At 40.3% G+C, this 26328-nt stretch overlaps 1 protein-coding gene across 1 annotated transcript in view; it reads left to right on the forward strand.

The window, feature by feature from the left end:
• The window catches only part of APOO (apolipoprotein O), a 36634-nt gene extending 14811 nt beyond the window's left edge, over positions 1-21823 (forward strand). Inside the window, exons 6-9 of the mRNA XM_074154342.1 lie at positions 85-176; positions 7324-7428; positions 17962-18057; positions 20962-21823. Of these exons, the coding sequence (XP_074010443.1) occupies positions 85-176; positions 7324-7428; positions 17962-18030 (266 nt within the window). The 3' untranslated portion in view covers positions 18031-18057; positions 20962-21823. The remainder of the gene's footprint in view (positions 1-84; positions 177-7323; positions 7429-17961; positions 18058-20961) is intronic.
• Positions 21824-26328: the final 4505 nt, after the last annotated feature.

Consider the following 26328-nt stretch of genomic DNA (forward strand, 5'->3'; position numbering starts at 1 on the left):
GATTAGGGCCATTCAGCTATCTTGGTTAACATATAGCCTAACAATGTTTTGGTTTATGTGTTTTTTTTGTGTGTTATGAAACAGGCTCAAAAATAAAGAAGTTAGTGTATCCTGCAGGTCTCATGGGTATTGGTGCCTCCATGTATTACCCTCAGCAAGCGGTTGCTATTGCAAAGGTCAGTGATGATACGTTTCTTTGATTATTGTCTCCTACTTTCAAATTAACTGCTGATTGTGCTTGGCGCTTAACAAAATGATAGTTACTTTGTCAAAGAACATGCAGTCTAGGCTGGAAGATGGTCAGATACTCTGTTTCTTTCAGTGACTTTTTTTTTCCCCCCCCTAACATCAAAGTACCATAGAATGGTTTGGGTTGGAAGGGACCTTAGAGATCATCGAGTTCCAAGCCCCCTGCCATGGGCAGGGACACCTCCCACTAGACCAGGTTGCTCAAAGCCCCATCCAGCCTGGCCTTGAACACGTCCCGGCATGGGGCATCCACAACTTCTCTGGGCAACCTGTTCCAGTGCTTCACCACCCTCACAGGAAAGAATTTCTTGCTGGTATCTAATCTAAATCTCCCCTCTTCCAGTTTAAAACCATTACCCCTTGTCCTATCGCTACACTCCCTGATAAAGAGTCCCTCCCCATCTCTCCTGTAGGCCCTGTTTAGGTACTGGAAGGCTGCTATAAGATCTCCCCAGAGTCTTCTCTTCTCCAGGCTGAACAACCCCAACTCTCTCAGCTTGTCCTCATAGGAGAGGTGCTCCATCCCTCTGATTATCTTTGTGGCCCTCCTCTGGACTTGTTCCAACAGGTCTGTGTCCTTCTTATGTTGGGGGCTCCAGAGCTGTATGCAGTACTCATGAGAGCGGAGCACAGGGGCAAAATCATCTCCCTCAACCTGTTGGCCATACTTCTTTTGATGCAGCCCAGGATGCGGTTGGCTTTCTGGGCTGCCAGCACTCATTGCCAGGTCATGTTGAGCTTCTCATCCACCAACACCCCCAAGTCCTTCTCCTCAGGGCTGCTCTCAATCCATTCTCTGCCCAGCCTGTATTTGTGCCTGGGATTGCCACATCCCAGGTGCAGGACCCTGCACTTGGCCTGGTTGAACTTCACCTGCAGTAGTGTCTTCAATTTGAGGAACATAATTTCCTTTGAATCTCTAATCTCAAGAAATTATAAATTAATGTAAATATGCTTAGTAAGTGCTGTTTGCATGTTTATTTACAATACTAAGGAAACCTGGAATATCTTGAGAGCAAATGAAAAATGGGGTTTGAAAGAGAAAAAAAATAAAAGAAGGGAGAGATACATATATTTCTACAGAGAAAGCATGGGAACAACATTTTGAGATAAGCATTGTTATTGAAGTTTTCTGATAGAGTTTTGAGAAAACATGTGCATTCTGGAATGGGGTAAGAATTCTGTTGCTTATTGGATGCCTTTCCTGTTCATGCATTTGTTGTTTCAGGCACATAAGAAACATGTTAACTTACAGTTGCTTAAGTGGGTTTGCTGTGAAAGAAAGAACTGAAGAGACCAGACAACTGTTTACAGCCCCTACTGATGGCAGTTCACATGCCTTGCTGTCCACACTTAATTGTACTGGCAGATTCCTTAGTTCTCCACCACGTTCTTTTTCAAATACAGCTTTTGAGTACTCACAGTACACATATTTTAGTGTGTCAGAAATACTTTATATTTCAGGCTTTGGTAAATTTACTATCCAGTTATTGGAGACTTGTGAATGACACTGACATGTCAGGATGAAAATATGGTATTCTCAAGAACGTATGATGTTCTTTGAAAACTGAAAAGTCGTTGATTTAGGGAGAGTCGAAAATGCTATATTTGAACTCTGCCAGCCTGGTGATGCCCTGATCTTTGATGGAATCTTTTTTTAGTGCTTCCAGGATTCAGATGCTGTAAATACAGATAGCTCTGTTGACTTATTCTCAGGGAGTGAAAATTATACAAGTGGCAGAAAAAAATCCCACAAAATTTAAAAAGCTTAGACGTTTCTATTGGAAGCTGTGTATTGAAATTCTAGTTATCTTCAGAACAGTGAAGTGGGAAGGGATTCAATGGTGTTAAACTCATGTTATTGTTTTTAAAGAAGCTCAGTTCAGTCTTAACTATGGATTTGCTACTAACAGCTTCACAATACCTTGTTTATTTTAGAAAAACTTTGAAGTGCATGATTGCCCTTTGATTAATTCACAGTTCTTAATTTGACTGTAACAAAAAATACGGTATGAGACCATGAGCTTGAAACTTGATTGGAATAGGTTTAGCTTTGTTGACTTGGTCAGGACACTAGACATATGATTTTGAAAACTTCTGTGGAGAAAGTGATATCCTAGATACTGTTTTGGTTCCTGTAATCTCTCTCATGCTTTTCATAAAGAAGTAAAGTTTTGAGAACATCAGATCTTACGATCCATAATTTTTATTCTTTAATCTGAAATTGAAAACACTTTTCTTTCTAGTAATTATTTTAAAATGTTTCATAGGCCTTTCAAAAAATTTATGTAAGCCTAAAAAGGGATGCGTCAGTACAAAGCGCACTTGCCAAATTAATAGAACAGTATGCAAAATATTCTGTAACAATAATTTAAATTTTTATTTATTCTTTATATTGTGTTCTTTTTATTTTTCTTCCACATTTCAGTACTTCATCACTGCATTTTCATTTACAGTGGTATAGTTCCCATCATTTGGTAAACTTTCAGATTTGACCATATTTTAAAAGGCTAAAATAGTTTTGGGTAGTTGTTTTAGTTTTTTTTTCCATTCCCGCCTTTATTAAAGACTTTCCATTGGAGAGTTGGAAGTAAACACAGCAAAATATATTTGCAGTTGAGGTACAACACTTGATGCATCTGTCTGAAAGATAACTTTTTTCTTTAACTGAAATGTATGAATTGCTAAGTGAAGTGATAGCAACAGAGTTCATCATTGGTAATACGTAGTTTTTAGGCAGTATTCATCTAACTGGGGATGGAAGAAATGCACAGACTAATTAGACTAATATTTTTTTTCCTGCTTTAGTAATCATTCTGATAAATCACAAATTTATAAGAAATTTTTTTTCCTCACTGCTAGTATTACTTTAATTTGTATAACTGAACAAATGGTCAAACTGTAGATGTGGTAAGGGAACTGAATTTAATACTAAGGTTTATTTTGTTCTTGTGCAATTTAAGTAGCGTTTTGGAACTGTATTGCTAATCATAATAGATTCAAAATATTTTTTACTTACTGTGGCTTCTCTTCCATCTGGAAAAAATTTTCCAGTTTGAAGTTACTTAAATCAGTATCTTTATCATTAGAATTAATTTTCGTTCTTTTTTATTATCATACAATCATAGAGTGGTTTGGGTTGGAAGGGACCTTAAAGATCATCGAGTTCCAACCCCCCTGCCATGGGCAGGGACACCTCCCACTAGACCAGGTTGCTCAAAGCCCTATCCAGCCTGGCCTTGAACACTTCCAGGGATGGGGCATCCACAGCTTCTCTGGGCAACCTGTTCCAGTGTCTCACCACCCTCACAGTGAAAAATTTCTTCCTGATATCTAATCTAAAATACTGTCTTCCAGTTTGAAGCCATTACCCCTCATCGTATCACTACATGGACTCATAAAAAGTCCCTCTCCAGCTTTCCGGTAGGCCGCCTTCAGGTACTGGAAGGCTGCTATAAGGTCTCCCCAGAGCCTTCTCTTCTCCAGGCTGAACAACCCCAACTCTCTCAGCCTGCTTTCGTAGGAGAGGTGCTCCAGTGCTCTGATCATCTTTGTGGCCCTCTGCTGGACTTGTTCCAACAGGTCCATGTCCTTCTTATACTGAGTACTCCAAAGCTGGATGCAGTATTTGACATGGGGTCTCACGAGAGCGGAGTAGAGGGACAGAATCACCTCCCTCAGGTGATTGCTGGCCACGCTTCTTTTGATGTAGCTCAGGATCCAGTTGGCTTTCTGGGCTGCAAGTGCTCATTACTGGCTCATGTTGAGCTTCTCATCCACCAACACCCCTAAATCCTTCTCCTCAGGGCTGCTCTCAATCCATTCTCCACCCAGTTGGTATTTGTGCTTGGGATTGTCGTGAGCCAGGTGCAGGACCTTGCACTTGACCTGGTTGAACTTCATGAGGTTGGCACTGGCCCACCTCTCAAGCCTGTCCAGGTCCCTCTGGGTGGCATCGCTTCCCTCCAGCATGTCGACTGCGCCACACAGCTTGGTATCATTGGCAAACTTGCTGAGGGTGCACTCCTCAGGACCAGAGGAAATGGTATGAAGTTGTGGCAGGGGAGGTTTAGATTAGATATTAGGAAGAATTACTTTACTGAGAGGTGGTCAGGCACTGGAATGGCCTGCCCAGGGAGGTGGTGGAGTCACCGTCCCTGGAGGTATTTAAGAAACGTGTAGACGTGGCACTTCAGGGCATGCTCTAGTGCCTGAGATCATTGGGGTGTTTTTTGTGTGCGTATGGTTGGACTCGATGATCTCAAAGGTCCCTTCCAACCATGAAGATTCTGTGAAAAATACAATCCCACTGTCCATGTCTCTGACAAAGACATTAAACAGCACTGGTCCCAGTACCAGCCCCTGTGGAACACCACTTGTTGCTGGTTTCCACTTGGACATTGAGCCATTGACCGAAACCCTTTGAGTGCAACCATCCAGCCAACTCCTTATCCACATAGTCATCCATCCATCAAATCCATGTCTCTCCAATTTTGACACCAGGATGTCATGCAGGACAGTGTCAAACGCTTTGTGTAAGTCCAGGTAGATAATGTCAGTTGCTCTCCCCTTACCACCAATGCTGTAATCCATTGTAGAAGGCCACCAAATTTGTCAGGCATGACTTGCCCTTGTGAAGCCATGTTGGCTGTCACCAGTCACCTCCTTATTTTCCATGTGCCTTAGCAGAGTTTCCAGGAGGATCTCCTCCATGATCTTGCCGGGCACAGTGGTGAGACTGACCGACATGTAGTTCCCCGAGTCTTCCTTATTTCCCTTTTTGAAAATGGGAGTTATATTTCCCCTTTTCCAGTCAGCGGGAACTTCACCAGACTACCATGACTTTTCAGATATAATGGAAAGTGGCTTAGCAACTTCATCCGCCACTTCCCTCAGGGCCTGTGGATGGATTTCATCAGGTCCCATGGACTTGTGTACCTTCAGGTTCCTTAGATGGTCTCGTACTTGATCTTCACCTGCAGTGGGTGGTTCTTCATTCTCATAGCCCCTGTTTTTGCCTTCTGTGAGTTGGCTGGTGTGGTCAGAGCCTTTGCCAGTGAAGACCGAGGCAAAAAAGTCATTGAGTACCTCAGCCTTCTCCATATCCCAGGTGACCAGGTCTCCTGTTTTCCTCTGGAGAGGGCCCACATTTTCCCTAGTCTGTCTTTTATCACTGACAGACTTATAGAAGGTTTTCTTGTTGCCCTTTAGAACTTCTCAAATTTCCTAAAGTATTGTGTGTTATGCTTACCTTCTTGAAAGAAAGAAAAGCTTCCTAGCATGTAAATTTGTTTCTTTGACAAGAAATTAAATTATTTCTATGTCTTTTGAACCTGTACCTCGTCACTTGCCCAGGTCAGTCCATAAGGCATGAACAGTTGTAGCAGCACAACTGGGAGCATGACACGATTAGAGGAACTGTGGATTGAAAAGGAGGAGTTGGGGTCACTTGATCCATGTTTGCTGCAGAGTGAAATGCTTGTGAAACTGCATTATGACTACTTTTGTTAACAATATAAAGGTAGAAAAGCCAGCAGATTCTCAGTTTAGTTTCTCAGCGTGCAATGTAGGTAAAGATTTGCTAACCATAATTCTGCTTGATAATCTTCACGTATATGGTATAGTCAATATCATATTCTTATGGTCTTGTGTGGAATTATAATATGGGAGTTTGTTTACACGCACATTAGGCCTTAGAGATTGATGATGCTACCCCATTAGAGCTAGTACAGGTGTTCGTGGCCCCAGGTCTCTTCTGAGCTATTTCAGAGTCCCTGTTGAGAACCACTCAATCTGACTTTTCAACTTGTTTGTTCAAATTTTAGCATACAAACTTACAGTGTTCCGTTGAACAGACGTGGTATTTTAGCATGTTGTAATTTAACACAAACAAGCTGGAAATTGTTATCTTCCAGAAATTAAGAATTCCAGATGACTGAATGGAAAAACTTGTCCCCCTTTGAAAGGAACTCTTTGTATGAATTTTGGAATGAACACTTGAAACAATTGACTGAACTGTTTGTATGATGATTGTTCCTTTTGCTATTCCTGGCTGGAACTGCCACTCCCAAGAATAGCGGTGGCAACTGCAGTACTCACCTGCTTCCTCTTCAACTGCTCCATGAGAGAGAGAGGTATAAAGCACAAGCCTAACACATGACTCTGGTGTTGTCTTCATGAGAGGATGCTTTGGGTGGTTTGAGAATTTCTTGGCTATGTTCCTGTTGACCCTGTAACTTGCAGCTTACAGTCTATCTAGACTTATATTTTTCAACCCATGGGAATAGTGAACGCGTGTGTGGTTCCCAGCTCTTGGGAAGTATGTACAGTGTTGAAACATTGGTTGAGTCTGACAGACGTAAACTATCTGGGTTGCTGTACCTTGTGATGTAGCTACTTCAGCCATGTGAATGACCAGTTTCTCATTTAGCGCAATTCATAATTCACTTGATGGTATGACTCCTGTAAGAATATTTTAAGTTTGTCCTCTTAGGTATTTAGAGTGTTTTTAAGTATTTTAATGGAGTATTTTTAAGCAGGAACAAGAAATGGCTTATGCATAGTTGCTGTTTCTCATTTTTTGTTGTTAGCTGTGTTCTTAGTAACATTGCAGACAAAAAAAAAAAACCCTTGATTGTTCATTTATTGTGGTTATTTTTCAGTCCTGGTAGGTTTATACTGCTTGCACAAGTGATGACACTATCTTTCCAGATGATCTATAGGCTCTTCTGGCTTTCAGAACTAGTTTGTTAAGTACTTGAAAACGAACACACCTGATACTGAAAAAGATAACTCTCTATACCTGTCACGTTTGAATTGAGTGTGCCCAGTGGTATAGCCCCTTGGCACAGGACGTTGTGGATGCTAAAAATTTCCATGGGGCTCAAGGGGAAGTGCAACAAGTGCAAGTGTCTTTTTTTTTTTTTTTTCCAAGATATTTATTAATGCTGTACACCTGAGCTTGAACAGGAAGATGTTAAAGTTCTTGTGTTTTGAGATTTCGTCCACTTAAGAAGCAAAATAGTATTTCACAGATTATTAAGTTCATGCTTTCTAATATCTTTTGTTTCAAAGGTTGCTGGTACACAGGTATATGACTGGAGTCTTCAGGGATATATTGCTGTAGAATCTCTTTGGAAGGATAATCCTAAGAAGAAATCTGGGAAAAAAGGTGATAAGGTAAGAAGTCTGAGGAACTTGATTTCTGAATTTACCGCTGCATTTTCAGACAAAGAATATACGAACAGTAGTGGGTTTTTTCCACTCTGACTCAGCTTTTATTTCTGAAGACAGTTTTCATTCTGTCTTTCTAAGCTGTAGAAAAACACTGAGCTTATTTCAAGTTAAACTTTCAGAAATGCTTTAGTATATAATCTACTAAGTGTTTAATAGGAAAGTTGCTAGTAGTGTGATTGGAATGCTAGGGATCAAGGCTCTTACAGTCTTGATTATTTAAAAATGGATTGTTTTTTTAAAAAAGTTATTTAATTTGACAAGCTTCATCTTAAAAATCTAAAATAACATTTTGAAAGAGAGAAAAATAGAATCTTGTTTCAAATTTATTCCCTTTTCCTTTGGATGTTCGTGAATATTTGCTCTAGCATGATGATGTCGTTGTGTACTGCTCTATTAATCTTCACTCTCTAATCATAAAAGCAGCAGTTCATAGGGATATACAATTTATTTAGTTGTAGATAACTAGCTGTGTGGTTGAATACTTAACAGCCCTATTGTAGGAAACTTTCATTTAATCGGTTCTTATCCAGAAGACTGCCAATAAAAATTGAATTTCTTTTGAATCTGCTTTGAACTAAGCATCCTGGTGAGATGCCAAGCACAGTCATTGCTGAAAGTTTCTGTTTTCTAGGTTTCTAATTGTTAAACACTGTACGAGGGGTCAGACTAACATTAACATACGTGATTTTTTTTTTTTTAGTCAGAATAACATTCGTCTTTATTTTCTGTTCTACAAGTTACTTTTTTTTTTTTTGATCTTGTACTACTATTCTGTGTTATGCTTAGCAGACTGATGTCTTGCCTCAGAGATGCCTGCACCTGATGACAGAGCAAATGCTAACATAATGGCTTTGTTTTCCAGAGTTTGGCAAGCACTGAGGTTTCTTTAAAACAGCATTTTTGAATTAACATTGCTAATACAACTAAGTGAATGTCTTCATACTTATTTTCAGCTTCAGAATGGAGCAGCTTTCCTTATTGCCCCTACAGAGCAGCTTTCCCTAATCCCCCAGCAGAGCATCAGCGATACAGTATGATTTCCTTGCATACTTCACCAGAGAAGGGAAGCCTTTTTTTCCAGCACTCCTCTGATCCATGCTTATACAATACAACCATTTTAAGACATTTGTGCATTTAGTTACTTTAAATCTCAATATATCAGCAAATGTGCTCTTCCATGGTTGATTTAGTCATGAAAGTAGTTGCACTATATTTAAGTCATATTATTCAGTCATGAATTAATTTATCCTTGGTTTTAGTGTTTGTATTGGTATCTAACTTTGCTTATATGTTTGTGTGTGTTAAAACAGTGTATATTAAGACTTTATATTATTTTTTTAATATATATATATAAAAATATAAAATGTATATTATATTTCTATATAAATTCACAGACTGGTTGTGGTTGGAAGGGTCCTCTGGAGGTCATCTGGTCCAACCATCTACAGCTGGTTGCCTGGAACAGACAAGGGTGCAGACTCCACAGCCTCTCTGGGCAGCCTGTGCCAGGGCTTGGTCACCCTCACAGTGAAAAAGTGTTTCCTGATGTTCAGAGGGAACTTCCTGTGTTGCAGTTGTGTCCATTGCCTCTGGTCCTGTCATCGGGCACTGCTGAAAAGAGCCTAGCTCTGTCCTCTCTGCACCCTCCCTCTAGGTATCTATACACACTGATGAGATCCCCCCCAGAGCCTTTTCTTCTCCAGGGTGAATAGTCGCAGCTCTCTCAGCCTTTTCTCATAGGCGATAATTCAGTCTCTTAATCATCTCAGTGGTGCTTCACTGGATTCTGTCCGGTATATATATATATCTTTTATACTGGGGAGCCCAGAACTGGACACAGTACTTTATCTGTAGAGTTGGTCAAATATGATACACAACTGTAGTGAATTGTAGGGTTTTAGTTTTTTATACCTGTAATTGTTTGCTTCTAGAAATTGCTAGATACTATGAGTGGATAGTAATCTCCAATAGAGCAGTACACAGTGACGACATTATGTTAGAGCAAATATAAATACTCACTTCAAAAAAGTCCAAGATTCTATCTTGCTGCTTCAAATGCATTTTGCATTCTACAAAATGCTAGCAAGTTGCAAAATAAGTGCAGTGTGATTGATTAATGATATTAATTAGAAGATTAGAACCAACTTGTTAAAGAAATGGGAACTTGTTTTAATGAATCATTATGCTATGTAGTGTCTTGGTCATGATTTAGAACCTGCCTGAAGTTTCTGGAGTTAAGTATCTTAATGATGTTTTTGGTTTTTATGTTCTAGACATTTCTGTTACCCCACAGGAGCAAGTTGTCTTTGTAGTTGTACCTCTCTGGTACAGATAAGCAAACTGACTTCTAGGAAATACACGTAGATGGCTCAGTGAAGCAGAGTGTAAGAGCCTGGAGAACTGTGTGTGTTGATTAAATGTGTGCCAGGGGGAGCTTGTAAGGTTTTTAGGGCTTTTTTTTAGCTGCTACTTAAACAAATAAAAGTTCAGGTGTGTAGCGTAGAGCTTCTGTGGTTTTAAATTCACTTCTAAACTTACTGCATCTTTAATTCCTGATTTCTAAGCACCTATGCTTGTTCTGTTGATACAAACTGCTGCCCTAGCTGCAGACTGCTTCTTATCTCTTATCTTAGTTGTTTAATTTAGCCTTGGCAAAACTAACATGTGATCTGAAAACAATTTTGAACCAGCAGAAAGTCTGGGTCTTTTACTGTGGACCTCCTGATTGAGCCATAGCTCAAAACTATGAGCTATAGTTCATACTGGGTTGACAAGGATGTATGGCTTCTGGGTTGTTGTAAACCAGAAGTCCTATCTGACCAGAGCACCGTATTTTCAACCCAGAGGCCTAAGACCTAAGGGGTATAACCACCGAGAGACGTGTTTTGGAGAGGCAATTGCGCTGCACGTAGGACTGAGTTCCCTGCGTAGGTCTAGGTGTGGGACTAGTTCCAAACAAGCTGGGTTGGAGAAATCCTCACGTGTCTTGTCAGTTGCTGAGTCTTAGGAGAGTGGAGACTTTAATCAGTGAGTGGAGACTTTAATCAGTGGATACTTGTCCTGTATTGGCCATAAACTCTTCTGTAAATGCACTTGTATAGGTGTTTGAATAAACGAAGGTTAGCTAATCCTACTGTACCTTTCCTAAAACCTAGGCTGCCAAACAGTATCTCAAAAAATAGGCAACATTAAAATATTTCAGAAAGACAAACTGACAGCATCAGTAAAAATTAGCTGAGCTTTTTATTTTATTGTGTTCCAGGCTCTCAAAGGAAAACATGTGGTTGTTATTGGAAGGCAAAAACTTTTGAAGCTTTCATCTTATTATAAGGCTTATTCAAGCACTTGCTACCTCAGCAGAAAAACAAACGACATGCAAAATTGCAGAGGCCACTAAGTAAACACACTTCTTTCTCTTCCTCCTTGCGGAATCTTTAAATCACACCCCTTAGTTGCCAAAATATGTTATTTGCACAAAGGAGTGAAGTGCCATAGGATGGTTTCCTCTTAAAGTTCATCTGATTGATCAGATATTTTTAGTGTTAACTGCTGCCATTGAACTTCATGGATTAGGCGAGATATAAAAATCCTGTGACTCAAATGAAGAAGCACTGTGCACTTGATGAAATTGCCTGCATTTCAGTGATTTCTTACCACTGGAGTATACAGCCTCATGGTTCCTTTGTCCTCTGAAGTTGTTCAAGAGAGGGTATTGTCTCCCTGGTGTCTGGAGAAGCTGAACAGCAGTCATAAAAAGTCACATGCTTTCAAAGTCACTAGAATGTGTATCTCTCGTGGAAGAAGTCTGCTCTGAAACTTCTTTTTGGTGAAGCAGTGTAAAATAAATAGTTGAGAAATTGAGGGGGTAGGGGTGGGTTTGTTCTTGTTTTTTGGTTTAGTTGGTTTGGGTTGTTTTTTAAGGTAGTGTTACGATGTTCTCATCAGGATGTGGTCAGTCACAGTTAATAATGAAAACCTCTGCATTTTTTTATACATATAAGCATTGGTGTGTTCCTAACATGAGATGCGAGACGTGAAGTTTACCCTAGAAAAACTTTTTCAGTCTGTCTCTAATGCTGTGTGGTTACACTGGTGCGAAAAAGTACTTTTTGTTCATATGGATGATTAGATCCACCAAATCAGTAGCAACTTTTCCAGCAAAAGAATTTCTGTTATTAGTTACATTTTTATTGGAGCTTTTACTGATACAGAAGTGTCATGGAAGAATATAAGTACTTCTAACTATCATGCACTAAAATTGGCAAAGCATTCTATGATAGATCCTGGGGCTTCTGTCCTAATTTGACAGCCCTGTGAAAGAATTGGGTTGTTTTTGTTTATTTATTTCTTATTGTCATACTAGGCAGCTAGATTCCTTAACTAGTTAAGGCAAATATAAATGTTATTCTTGAGTTGTTTGTTACAGCAGATGTAACCCATTTCGTGAAACCATGCCAGAGCAAAAGATGTTATTTTTTGTTGTTGTGACAATCACTCTAGCATTTTCTTGTTGCTACACAAAGGATTCTTGCAAATAGTCAAGCAGTATATGGGTGGCTCTTCTTGGCTTGTGTTAATTTGCTACGTTGCTCATAATTTGTTTGATAGTCATAGGTACCACAGCTGTGAATAGCTTCATGTTTGTGCAGCAATGTGTCGTTAAAATAGATGTGGTATGTTAATTTTCTGAAGGTTTTATGAAACAAAAAACTGTGCCAAATTGAGGTCATTATCAACTGATATCTAAGTTCTGCCAAGAAAGATGAATTCCAGGACCTTCTGCTGCTACATTTCAAAACACTGTGGCTGGAGCCCCTTGATACAGCAAGTCTGTCTGATAAGGTTTTGAATACGCAGTTTACAGTATAACATTCTGGTGTCCTGAAGCTGGCTTATTGAAGGGGCCAGCTCTTCAGGATGCCAGGAGGAAAGCCCTCTGCTAAAACTATCCAAGTACCTTATGTAAAGATCAGCGTTCACGGTTTTTATTTCCAGAAGGATAAAACATTTTTCCTAAGAAGGGACAACAGGAGTAGCTATTCAGTTTCTGTCTACTTTATCTCAATATAAAGTGCACTTTTCTACTTCTTCACCCGGGTAGAGGAGATGGTAGAAGAAATGTAACCAACTTGTTGGGAGGCCAGGTATATCTTTAAGGTTTTATCTTCTGAAAATCTTTTGATCACAAAAGGTAATTCCACAAAAATCAGTGGAATTAGTATTAGCATTTATATTATCAAGCTGTAAATCACAGAATGATATGGGGTTGGAAGGGACCTCTGGAGATCATCTAGTCCAACCCCCCTGCCAAAGAAGGTCCACCTAGAGCAGGTTGCACAGGAATGTGTCCAGGTGGGTTTTGAATGTCTCCAGAGAAGGAGACTCCACCACATCTCTGGGCAGCCTGTTCCAGTGCTCTTCCACCCTCAAAGTGAAGAAGTGCCTCCTCATGTTTAGGTGAGGGGGAAGTGATAGTGAAATGGCAGATGTGTCCCTCAAACCTTGTTTGTCTTAAACTTAGTGTGCAAAATTTGTAGAGAGTCATACCCACTTATCCATTTATGCATTTTTTTAAATGATGTGTTTGAAACCCTTTTGAGTAGCCTTAGGTGGCATCAAACTTTTATTACTGAGGTTTTTTAATTATGAAGGCTGATACCCTGCATTGCCTTCAGCTGGTCTTTGTAACTGGTCCCTGTGCTTTGCCCAATAATATCATAGTTCACGCAAGATCATCTTTTTCTACATTTCTTTTCTTCTACACCTTTTTGCCTTCCAGTGCCTACAAAAGTATTGAACTAGCTGAACTGTTAAGCCAGTGAATTGCTGCTGCTTTTTTTTTTTTTTTCTTTTTCCATAGCAATCCCTCTTTCTTTAATACTGGATGAGTTTATCAGCTTTGATACCTGTCCTTAGATCAGATGGACAGACCATAGCAGCTTGAGGATTTTTTGCAGCAGAATAAACTTAAGGACTGTGGTTTTCTATAAAAAGGATTATAACTTCTTTACAGAAAACTGCTTGAAGATTAGTATTTCAGAGCCACAGTTCAATACATACCATCTGTAAGTTTCTAACAATTCGCTTATAATTGTCAGTCAGCTCATTTGATGTTTATTTTCATGAAATGCAGCCTTTTTGCCCTTCCTCTTCTGCCTCTGGTTTCGATACTTCCATAATTTGCACTGTTATATTGTGCTGTAGGGTTATTAGCTCTCATGCTATAATGACTTTGTCTTTATAAGTGATGAGGGCATGCGTTACGGCACCAAGTCACTTAAACCCAGCTTTTGTTCCAGCCAGTGAGCTAATGTGTACTAAAACACATAGAAATCCAGTTTTCTACAGTTAGTTCTCACTTTGTCTTGTCTTTATACCACTCAAAGACTTCCACTGTGTTTTCAGCTGTTCTGGGTTCTTTCTCTTCCCCCAACTGAACTGCTGAAACGAGCACCCACTGTTCTTACTGCAGGGGCTAAAATGTGAAAAACCAGAACAGCACTAGGACTCTAAACACAGCTTCTTTTCCAGGTCTTGTTCCTTTCTTTATATGTATGTTCTTTCTTACTTTGGTCCAAGCACTAATAAGATCTTACAGAAAACTGATTTTTCTTGCTGCCTGTTATTTGGTTGTTTAAACAGCTTCAGAGATCGAGAGAAACTCTTGCAGCTTGTTTTTAGGATTTGCCTGGTTTGTTGATAGAAACCATCTGTGACTTACCACTACTATTACATAATTTAATATACATATAAAATATATAAATATTAAAAACGTAGCTATATCTATATAGCTATCTCTGTGTTTTTTATTAATTGTTAGCTGGTGACAGAGTGCTTCCACGGTGCAAAGACTGCTCAGCTTTGGGTACTTGTTTCCTGCGCTTGCTCAGGACAAGCATCAAGGAAATTGTGGACCTGGATTTTCCTCGCCTGAAAGCTCTGGTGGAAGTCATGATGTCAGTGTGTTGACTGGGGAGCTTTGCCGTAAGCATCATGGATTGTGACCGTAGCAAACCTTAAATTGTGTCTTAAGAGGAGAGTTTTTAAGTCACTTGTATTTCAAGCATCTTTTAAAACATAACATAAGCAGCTGAGAGGTTCTTTGTACAGTTAATGCTCGTAAGATTTGTCTTCAGTAGCTTCTGAACAGACAAGCAAAAGTTTGGTCATCTGAACTAAAAGATAAACTTCTACTTCTGACAGAAAATACTGTTCCCTGTCATATGCTCTCCTTTTGTTGCCTGGTAGCAAGAACAACAACAGAGTAAAACTTGTAAAAATTATGACTTCTTTTGGATTGGATCCTTAGTTTGGGCTGTGCTGAATTTAAATGTGTTAGAGGTAGGAAAGATAGAATCTGCTCCACAAAAAGTTGAGCTTTTTAGGGGGACTTGAGTAATGTTTTTAAAAGTGCTTCTTATTTCTGAGAGAGTTAAGTTTGAGCTCAGCTGAAAATCAAAGATGGAAAATAAGTTATTGATTGACTGGAGGAGGATGAGTAAGGTAGACCAGTGACATTCTCTTTATTCACAGCAATAAATTGCAAACAAAAGATGACAGAAGGAAAGGTAAATTATTAATCTCTGTGAGCCCAGATGAGCTTTTGTTCTTCTTTTGCAGCTGTTGTTGTTTTTTTCCTGGTGGCCAGACTTTACTTTTCAAGAGTTTTCCATAAGCCTAAGAGAGATGTATAGCTACCTGCCTTTGGAGTTAGAATTTCTAAGGTTAGGTGCCAGTGTAAAAGGGCCTGGCCATTGCAAGACTTTCTCGGAGGGAACAACAGAAACTAACTTCTGCATCAGACTAGGCTGTAATGTGGGGAAAAACGCAACCCCATGCTTGGTTTTTTGACATTAGGCTAGGTTGCTTTTGGACATTTGTTTCCAGAGGGAAAATTTTCACAGAAATAATTGCATTTTTTTTAAGTTTGTCTTTTTCAAATTGAGGTCTCAATGTATCGATGTTGGATACCGTGCGCTAAGTCAGGGAGTCTTTTAACCACTCATGTACTGAAAACCTTACAAAAAGCATTGTGTATGGTCCCCGTAGTTCCAATATTATTTTCAATTTCAAAGAATGACTTTTTAAGATTTTTTTTTAATCCCATCGAATCCAGGTGTATCGAACGCTTTACTAATGAATGTTTTACGGAGATTTCTTATCAGCCATCTTTCAGTTGATACTGTCAGATGTGAAGAATGCTGCAAAATATTTCCCCTTAGAGCTCTGATGTGTGAATTCCTCTGGCCACCCTGATATATTATGGAGCGGTTGTGTTGAGCCAGAAAGCAGAAAGACTGTCTTGAATATGCCAGAAAGTAGAAAGACCATCTTGAATATGTGCCTGCTTCTAATTATGGGAAGGCATCATGGCACAGAGACTGGCCTGTCTTCTGGGTCATTGATCTAAACACGTTTTTTGCTGCTGATCTGGTTTTGAGTGCAACTAGAGGATCTTGACACTTTGTTGTAAAATTAGGTGTGTTTATGGCCTGTACTAGCTCAAATGACACCCTTTTCTTGCTACCTATATTACTGCTTGATCAGTCTCACTCAGGCTCACTATTTATGTGCGCATATACAGTGGATGGAGTTAAAAGAACTTAGTAATTGCTAATTCAGCAAGTGAGTTTGCGTGAGGAATGACAATTTAGCAGTGGATTGGCTTGAATTAAGTAACTCTTAAGTTACTTAGTTCATAATTCTAGTGAACTAGTTCATAGTTCTAGTTCATAGGAGTTCATAGATCTAGTGAAGACAAGCCCTGTTGATGACATCTACTGAGCTCACAGGAACAAAGGAACTGAGCAAGACCCCTATTTTCCTGTATTTTTGTTTGTGTGTGTGTGTGTGCGTGCACTGCTTTGGGTTCTTTTCCTCTTTCAGGACAAAAGAAAAAAAAAAGCTTATCTAGATGTTATTTGCTTTTTACAAGTTAAAACAAGCAAGTGCGAAAACATAGAACTCTCTGTGAACAGCTTATTTTTAGTTCATTTGTTCAGGATTAAGTAATCCCTGAGATGAGGCATCATGAGTCAGATTATTCATTATAAATTGTAGTAAAATGTCATAATTTACAGGTTCCTGTACAGGGGAATTACGGAGTAGATCATTATTTTGAAGTGGGTGTGGTTTGTGTATGTGATTTCCTGTAATGTGTGAAATATCCAGGGTAGTGATCAAAACAAAATGGGTTTTTGAAAGAAAGAATTAACTTTTAAAGGTCTTGCCAGGCACATTTAGAATAAGAAATTTAAGAATTGTCTTAGTGATTTATCTTGATGTATTGAGTCCATATCTCGTGCACAGCATATGCAGGGTCTCACAGACTCAGTGCCTTATCTATAGTATTCAGTTTGTGCTGGGACATAAATTTGACCCATTCTGTGAAATGTGTGTGTTTTCCAGTCTCTTCTGGCTTTTCCTGTTACGTTTGCTATCACATTTAAGTCATATCGGTAAAATATCTTTTTAGAATAAAGAAAATGCCATTTAATTTTCATGTGTAAAATTTAACAATAATTGAGGCTGGGTGCCTCATCATTTGATCATTCCATCCAATCCACTGTTCAAAGCACAGGCAGCTTCAAACTTAGATTTGGTGGCGCAGGCCTTGTGTGGTCAAGCGCTGATTATTTCCAAGGATGGAAATTCAAAAAGTTCTCTGGAAAACCTGTTTCAGTGCCTGATTAGTGGTGTGACACATTTCCTCCCCCTCCCCCCAGCTTTAGATCTAATAGAAATTTGCCATGCTCCTGTGTCCTTTTGGTGTGAACCTCTGAGAAGAGCCTTGCTCTTCCAAATATGTAAATGCCCATTAAGGAACTGTGAGTAGCAATTAGGTTCCCCCTTTGTCTGTTCTACTCCAGGCTGAAGAGACCCACATCTCTCGCCTGTCTTTGTATGTCATGTGCTTTGGTTCCCTAGCCATATGTGTGGCCCTTTAAGTATTTTTTTTTTTTTTTATATTGATATCTATTTGAAACTATAATCAAATGCCTGTTCATTATAAAATACTTGGCAAATAGACCAGACTCTCTAACAAGCCTCTCTTCGTTCTTTGATTTCTATCATTTATTTTGTGGAAAGTGTGAGAAAACTCTCTCAAAGGATACGTACTAAAAGGGACCTATTGTATAAATCCACGCAGAATTCAGAGAATGCAAAATACCAACTACTCTGTGGGAATTCATCCTCTATTATTAGCGTAGGCAAAATGAGTCAATTAAAACATTTCTGTTGAACTACTTGTTCTTTCAAATCCTTTAATTGCTCAGCTGATGACAGGAAGACTAAAATCTAGAAACTGTTTGGGAGAAGATCATATTTGATTATATTATACTGAATTAGTCTCATCAACCACTTGATTTTGCAAGAAGTTTTTGTTTCAGCTTCTGAAGAAGGTTTCTGTTCTGGCAAAAGCTTTAATCATGGATTGCCTCAATTGAAAATTTGTGCATATTTTCCCTCCTCAAGGGTGATGCAGATGGTGACAAGCCCCTGGAAGTCCATGACGCTTCAAATGAAGAGCGAGCCCAGAAGTAGAACACCCGATCACTTGGCATCAGACAGGTAAAGGATAGAGGCTGTTAACAGTATGTGGCTACAGCAGCAAAATAACCTGGAAAAGCTGAACATTTGCAAGTTTGACTCGTAGTTTTCTTCTTCATATTGATGAAGAAAGGGGGGAAGAGAGGTAATAAATTTATGCATCTTAACATTTGTCAAGAATATGCGTGCTTCTTAATACTGTTTAACTTAACTTGCTTAAATTCTTCGTCTTTAGAGCATAGCAAGTAAACATATGTGTCCTCCAACGGTTCTGAGGTAATTTAGCAAGGCCTTGCTAATGTATTCTTGTTTGGTTGGTTTTGGGGTGGTTTTTTTTTTTCCTTCTTCCCTTCCCATTTCTGCCTCCTGTACCAAAAACCTCTTTGCCTTCTTTGTCAGACCTGTGCAGGTATGAAGGGAGGGTAAGGAAACCTATTCCTGTTTTCTCTAAAGATTTGCCAGTGCGAGGATGTAGTGCTATCTTACAGCCTGTAACAGTCCACAATGTGCCTGACCTTTCATGTTGATGCGCCTCCCTAATGAGACATGCTTAATCATTTGGGAATGAATGACGGAGGAAACAGAAGCAGCGTTTCCTAGTTCTCCAAGCCAAAAACTCAAATTGAAATGCCGGTTCTGTTTCTGGCTTGGCCGCAGGCTTGCTTTCTAAAGTCAAGCAGGTCCTGTGATTGTTACAGTTTCTAGAAAAGCAAAACAAAAACACCCTCTCAACTTTCTTAAGATGGTTCAGTTTCATGGGACAAAAATTGCTCTGTATTTGAGGCTCATTATTACTAATGATGCTGTAACTGGGCATCATTAGTACAAATATTATGTATTATTTTCACATGTTAAAGACTTATATTTCATCAGAAAGTGATCCTAGCATTGTAGGGACTCCTCGTTATTTTTGTATGCAGTGTTCCACTTACCAGTAAAATTCATTTTTTTTTCCTGTCAACTGTGTAAATAGAGTCCGGATTTAGGAAACTGCACCAATTTTTTCTTCCATGCATCATCGCCAGTCACAAATGTTTGCAGATGTGATGGAACGCACACATCTGCTGAGCAAGTGTTCCACTATTACACAGTCAGCTTTAAAAGCAAAACTAGTTTCTAATGTTGTGTTTCCCTTAATGTATTTTTAATTGCTATAGCTAACTCTCACAAGGAAAAAAGGGTATGTTGACTGCTGATTTACTTAGTACATTAGTTTTTCCTTCAGTCATATGAATATAAAGTCTTTAAGAATACATATTTTCCAAGTATTTTACAAAATAAAAATTTAAAAAAAAAAAAAAGGAAGAACAGTTTTCGTTTTGAGTAGAGATAGCCAGGAGAACCAAGAAGAAGAAAAGCTTCTCTAAAATTCACTAAAATATTGTGGTTGTTTTGAACTAGGACAGAGCTACTAAATGATAAAAAAGTCAAGAAAATTGAACTTTTGTTCATATATGTGGGACACTACAGATATCAAGGTTCATTACAAACATAAACCTGTAAATAGCTTTTATTTTCTTTTTGCATTTCTTACTATGTGAATGTAATTTCTGTTAGGTCTTTATTCACTTTTTGAAATGTTAGTGCTTTTTTTGCTAAAGATACGTTTTCTTTTTAAGGGGAGGGTGGGTGGTAGGAAAGGAACAAAAGCTGTCAGGAAAACTTATACTGAAGTTGGTATCCAGGCCCTTTTGTCTTCGGGATTTTAATCATAAATATACTCATGCTATATAAGTAAGTTTTGAGGAAAACCTCACTAACAGCTGCTGTCTAGGATGTTCTACTGCCTTTCTTTTTATAAAGAGTGAAGGTAATTGCTCAGGTGCTGCTGGTTTTGAAATCTACTTGCTTTGCCGCATGTTGTTTCTGGAGGAAATACATAAAGGGAACTACTAGATTTTTTGACCTAGAGCAACCAGAGGGTGAAAGTTCAATTCAGTATCAATTTTCAGCTGTTCTGCGGGGGTGGCGATTTGTTACTTCTGTTGAAATCAAATCCGGTTATTTAGCTCCATACCCAAGTCCAGATGTTTTGTTGGATTTGGGTCATCCCAAAGGTTGGAGGACGCTGCTGTGATCTTTGAAAAGACATATTTGTTTATTCTAAATGAGATCAGCCCTGAAAATCTCACTGTATTTTCAGCTGTTGGCAATATTCCTAGTTGAATCTGGTTACTAAAATAAATACAATCTCATTTTCCTCATAAAGATTTGCCACAGCGTGTCTCTGAATTGTGAATGGTCAGCCAAGGACAAAATCACTTTGGGTTGGAGACCGTAACGTATTTCTCCATTCCAAAAAAACAGCAGGATTGCACCTCCTTTATTATAGTATGTTTGTCATCAATAATTATATGCAAACTGCAGCTCAAACCACATCCCATTGTGAGAGAAGCAAGCTTTAATTTTGTCCAGCTGTTGTGCTGAAGAGTTGCAGGGAAGTGACATGGCTTTATGTTTTTCCATGAAGATAACATATCTAGTTTTCACTCTGTTCAGGTTTTATATTTATGTAATTCCATTTCTTCAAGTTAAATTACAACAGAGTAAGTGAGATTGATGGGAACTAAAAAGAATTCTATTTGAGAAAGTTAGTTTGTTTATTACGCAAGATTGCAGTTGGTGTTTTGTTGCTAGGAAGTGTTCCTTCTCTTTTATGTTTCCATACACTTCATCTATGGGAATCGAGTTCTCTAGACCAGACATAATCATTAGTGCTCTGATATCAGTAATATGAAGAGTTAAATCTCTTTATTAGAAGTAAATTGGGATTAAGGAATTTGTTTGTGGCAAGTTGATCAAAATCTGTTTGAGGAACAAAGTCATAATTGCACTCTGACAAAGGAAAGAAAAGTTCTATGATACTTAATTCAGATTTCTCCCTCCCGCTTCCCCTTATCCTCTGCCCACTTTCTTTGGTTATAGGTGAAGAAAAAAATATAGATAAGAGCAACAATTTCCCAAGAAAGAGAGGAAAACCATCTGAACCCATTTTGATTTTGAATGTGACTGATCTGCCTTCTGCCTCAGGAAAGACTGACAGTGTGCTGCTTGGGCTTCTGGTATGGAATCTGTGAAAGGACACTACGTATTTTGGGTCAGTCATGAGACCTTGTCCTCGATTCTGCGGTGGGACTCGAGTCTGCCCATGCTTGTCCCATTGCAGGATCAGCACGGCAAGTAGCAAGTCTCAAAATCCCTCAGTCTCTTGTTAATATTTATATATAAAATATATAAAATAAAATTCCGGTTAAACAAAATGGTCCTGTTTTTTTCCCCTCTTCTTATTATCTTTAAACTCGTGCATGTCACATTTGTACAGTCTGTGAAAGGTTCTCGAGATGCTGTTGACAATGCCTGTATTTTTTAACAGTGAGGAAAAGCTTAAAGTAGCATGATGTTTTGGCTAACATTAGCTAATAGAATTACGATTGAGAACAATTACAATGACTCTCGTGTTTTGTCTGAGTCTCCCCCTCCTTTCTATAGAAATCTTCTGCCTCGTCAGTGCCAGCAGGAGGTATATAATGAAGCATCTGTGAGTTCCTGTCTAGTAGATGGATGGGAATGGAGCTGTTGATGTTTGTTCTTGTTTTTGCTTGAATGCACAGCTCAATGGGAACCAGAACATTACGGTGGTGGGAACCGGCTATAGAATAACTTGGCTGTTTCCTTATTCCCAGCCAGGGGAGGGGAGGAGAGAGTGGAGCGAAGGGAAATACAAAAGGATTTCCAGCATTTTGAAATCTTTGCACAATAAAACCCTTTCATCATTTGTTGCCATTTCCATGAGTCTCTCTTTTGGGGCGTGATGCTTCAAAAGTTACTGTAATCCAAGTAGCTCAGAGCATTTAAAGCTCTATTGGTGAGTCTTAAATGTTCCTAAATTAATGAGTGACTACGAGGACTGGGGGAAGGATGGAATTAAGTGTGTGCTTGTATGATATGTTAACTTCCGACAAAGAAAATACAAAGTAAATCATATTAAAAATGCTTTTAAACATCTCTGTTACGACTTAGGTAGGTATTCTGGCTGAATGTATTCCACAGACTTTTAGGGAAAAACAAACAGACCTCTGCAATGTAAATACCAGTCTGTGTGGGCATTATAAAACAGGCCGACTCTTTTTAATACAGGCATAAGGCGTGGTTGCCTCAGGCAGAAAAACAGCATCTCCCAACTTGTTTATTGCATGTTTTTATAATTGCTTTAGGCTGGTAGAGATGGATGTTGATTTAGCAAAGGGAGCGGAGTTCTTGCGTGGGGCTTGGGGTCAGTGTGTGTTTTTGTTTTCTACTTTAAATTCGCCAACATAGTTCAGACAGACTTGGGAGGATCAAAGTAGTGTTTTTGTCAATAGTGGGAAGGAAAATTGGGAAATATCAGTCATAACTGTAACTGCTCTGTTACACCACTCTTGCAATACAAGAATACATTTGTTTCTTCCCTTAAAGATAGCCCTTCACTTATGCATTCTCGTATCCTAGAGAAAATGATTACCGTTGAGTTAGGAATACAGATTTAGATGCCTGTATTTTTTTTTCAGTAATATTTGGCATATGCCACATAGGCATTTAAGAATATGATTACTTGATAATTTGGCTATTTTCCCCCCTAGACCTCCACCAAGATGTGCTTTTCTCATCTCCTTTTTGATGAGGTTGTTAGCCGTTCCGTTTCTTTCTACTGCCTGTGAAAGCAAAGTGAACCTTTTCACATCCAGCCTGTTTCATTAGCCTAGTCCTCGTGCAAACACAACAGCTCTTAATCTTGCTTTGTTTACATATATATGTGTGTACGTGTTTAAAAAAATCTGGGTTAAATACGTATCACTTGTCTTAAACGCTTTTTACTTGATCACATCTTCATACTGCGTATTTACACCCCTGCTTAAAAACGACCCAAACCATAGCCACCAAAACAGAATGCTTTTATCTAGCAGGAAATGACTGCCTTGGAGCACCTGCACGCACACGTGATGAGGAGATGGTTCCAAAATGTGAGCAAGATAGCCCTAAATGAAATCCTTTCCTTATGTCTTCTTCTGTTTTTCACAAATACAGGAAATATATTTAAAAAAAAAAAAAAAAAAAGTTTTATGCTGGTAAGAGCGCAAGAGATGGTAAACGTTCAACTCACTTGGCAGAGACTTTCCTAATGAGGAACAGGAGCGCAGTCGACCACTGTTCACATATATATATATATATATGTATATGTACGAATGTACACATACACAGATGCATGGAACCAATTTGTGCATGAATGTGTTATCTTTTGCCAGACTCTGCCTGTGGCTATTACAACATAAGCTAAATGAAAGCAGTATATTCCCCACCCAGATGTCACATCAACAGTTTGGTCATCCTTCCACCCAAAGCCTTTGGCCTCGGTAACTGGAGTCCGTGCAACTGAGGAGACTGTTCTCATCTCAGCATCCTCGGCCACAGTGGCTGTTAGCAGGGAAGCTGGGGCCAGGTTGCAGTGCTCTGTCTTAAAAACACCAGCTTTAATCTCTGCAGCGTGTGGAAATTGTGGAATTGGAGATCATCAGGTTGGCCTACGCAACCCTCAATGCTGGGGTGACAGTTCCTGTAGGTAGTGTGTTAGTTGTCTGAGGAAGACAGTGTAGCCGCTCCGTTTGCCAAAAAGAGCATCACCAACCTGGAATAGTCCTGTTAGCCCAGGAAAATATGCACAATCTGGCAGCCTGGAATAAAATCACAGTATTTTGCCACGAGTGTTCATTGTGAAAATCTGGGTTGGGCTCAGTGCTCTGACTGCAGAAGGCCCCAGACACGGATTTACTAGCAGAGATTGTAACTGAAATGTTTCTTCGTTGCAACCGTCACCTTCCGAGAGAGCTATCTATAACTGCAGTGCAGGAAAGGGCCGGATTGATATGGAGGAAATCATATTTTAGACCTAGAGAAAAGAACGCCCTGGGAGTTGGAGGGGCTACTGCTCTCTTTATTAGACCCGGGGAAGAAATCTCGATGTGAGCACATCTGCTTCGGACGGAGAGGAGCCCCCGCTGCATGTGTATCTTTTTCCCCCTTTCCTGTTTTTTAAAGGTTATTTCCGTACCTTCCCATAAATCCCAAGCTCCGTGGAAAGCCAATTTTATCATCGTAAACTGCTATTGACACAGAGCACTTTGGCTCTTGAGGCCTGCTGGGGAGGCCTGCACAACTTCCCACTGGACCTCCCTGGATGTAGCATCTCGGGGCAGGGTCGGCTGTTGCACCTGGGTGGCCTGGCAGCTGGCTGGGTCAGCCCCACTGCGGGGTGGTTTTGACAGGTACAAAAGCTTCCTGTTTATAAGGAAAACCCTCTGGTAACGGTACCTTAACTGCAAAGTAGAAGATGTTTTAGAAGGGAAAAAAAAAAAAAGAAAAGATGTTTGTAATTGTGTAACAATCCTCTGTCCTCTTAAGTCTGGACCTTCAGCTGATTCTGGTGTTTTTTGATTGTTTATGGTTCTTAATGGGAGTGGAGCTGACAGCTTTCTCAAGGCCTCTCTGGAAGGAACATTGGTTTATTGATGCAATTGTGGTGTTTTCTCCCGTTTGATATCAGTGGAGTTCATCACTCGCCATCTCTGGTTAAAGACCAAAGTCTGATCTGGACTTTCATATTATCTTGCCTTGAAGTTCATGGAGTCCACCAGAATGCTGCTCTCGCCACCACGTTGTCAGGCTGGTGTTACTGGTAGCCGTTGCATTGGTGTTGAAAGGTGGAGAAATCAAAGGTGGGCTCAGGCTGTCTCACAGCTGGTTACCAATCTTCTTCCTCAAAAAAATTTCCACAAGGGAAATGGAGCTACGGTACCTGCACCAGACTAAGCTGTCAGGCTCCCTGACTCCTTTTTTTTGGGGGGTGTGCATTTAAAAGTCTAAATCTACCAACTAACAGTCGGTCACGTGGGCCGCGTCCAGCTGTGGCAGGTAAGCTGGATGCGACGCTCCATCACCAGGCCCACTTACTGGGGCATGGTCTTGCTATTGGTAAATCCAGCTTTGCTGGATCTTCTGGAGCGAGGAGGATAGACCCTGGGTGACTTGCTGCTGCGTGCCTGGGAGTAGCCGTGCAGCAGCCTGAGCTGTGCTGGGACTCGCCATCCCAGAGTCTTTGCGCCCGCCATGGAAACGGCAGTGGGGGCAACGGGAGAGCTTGATCAGGGAACTTCTCTTTTCTTACCGTGTGAACACAAACCTGCACAAGACTTGAAGAATTTAGCGTGATAGAGACTAAAGCTAAAGGATATGCTTTACGTGTAAGTCTGAGCGTCCAGATCTTGTCTGGCGACATTAACGTGTCCCATGAAGGAACAAGATGGGTCGCTTGCTGTGTGCCCTCCGGCAGAGAGGGCAGGTGCTGTGTCAGGAAGGCTGTTGGTCTGTTACCGCTTGGGTTCTTCAGTCCTTCCGCCCGAGGAAGGTGGTTTGCAGCCCTGAGACCACTGTGCAGGCAAGGACTGGAAGGCTGCGCCTCAGCGCCTCCTCTCGCTGCGGGGGCTTGCTCGGCGTTCATTTTAAGGTAGCGGTGAGATCAGGAACCGCGTGCCTGGACAAAAGAATAAGCTGAAGAGGAGAACTTCATTTCTTGCTTCTTTGGCCCTTACGGTGTGAAGGCTACAGAACCACACCACCTCCTGTACCGAAATCTTTCAGAATCTGTGTCCCACTGCATCCCAATCTCCCAACGCTGAATCTTAACCTGAATTACCTTCACTCAACTCCAGGGTGCAGCACCCGTGCCTTTGAGAGAGTAACCTGTTTCTTTGAACCGAAAATGAGCCTCGTCCAGGGCTTGGCCCAGAACGCTGAGGGCGCCCTGTGAGCCCCCTGTGCCCCTGCTCCGCAGGGCTCCAGAGGCAGAGGAGGGAGGAAGGGCGCCCCCAGCAGAGGTGTGTGGTGATGCTCCCTCCCTGCCAACTCACGGCCTTACCTCGGGGGTAAAAGCTCTCTGATTTTCCCGGTGATGGAGGTGAGGGGGACGCTGAAGCACGAAGCCAGAAGAGTCTTTGTGACTGTAGGCACGTACCGGCCCCGGGTCACGGGCAGGCAGCTGTGGAGACATCCCTCTCTACCACGGTTTTAGCCCACTTACTTTCTGGGGTTTGTTTTTTTTATTGTTAAAAGTTGCGTACAGCCACAGGCAGCGTTAGCCTGTCAACCCCCAGGGAAAGAAAAGGGATTCTTCCCTTCCCCCCATGCCCTGCCCTAGATTTAAGTTCGCGAACGTCCTCTCTGTAAATTTAGCAAGCTTCAGACTCACTTCCTTTTGTAAGG

The sequence above is a fragment of the Numenius arquata genome, chromosome 1 (assembly GCF_964106895.1).
Source record: "Numenius arquata chromosome 1, bNumArq3.hap1.1, whole genome shotgun sequence".
Taxonomy (NCBI): domain Eukaryota; kingdom Metazoa; phylum Chordata; class Aves; order Charadriiformes; family Scolopacidae; genus Numenius; species Numenius arquata.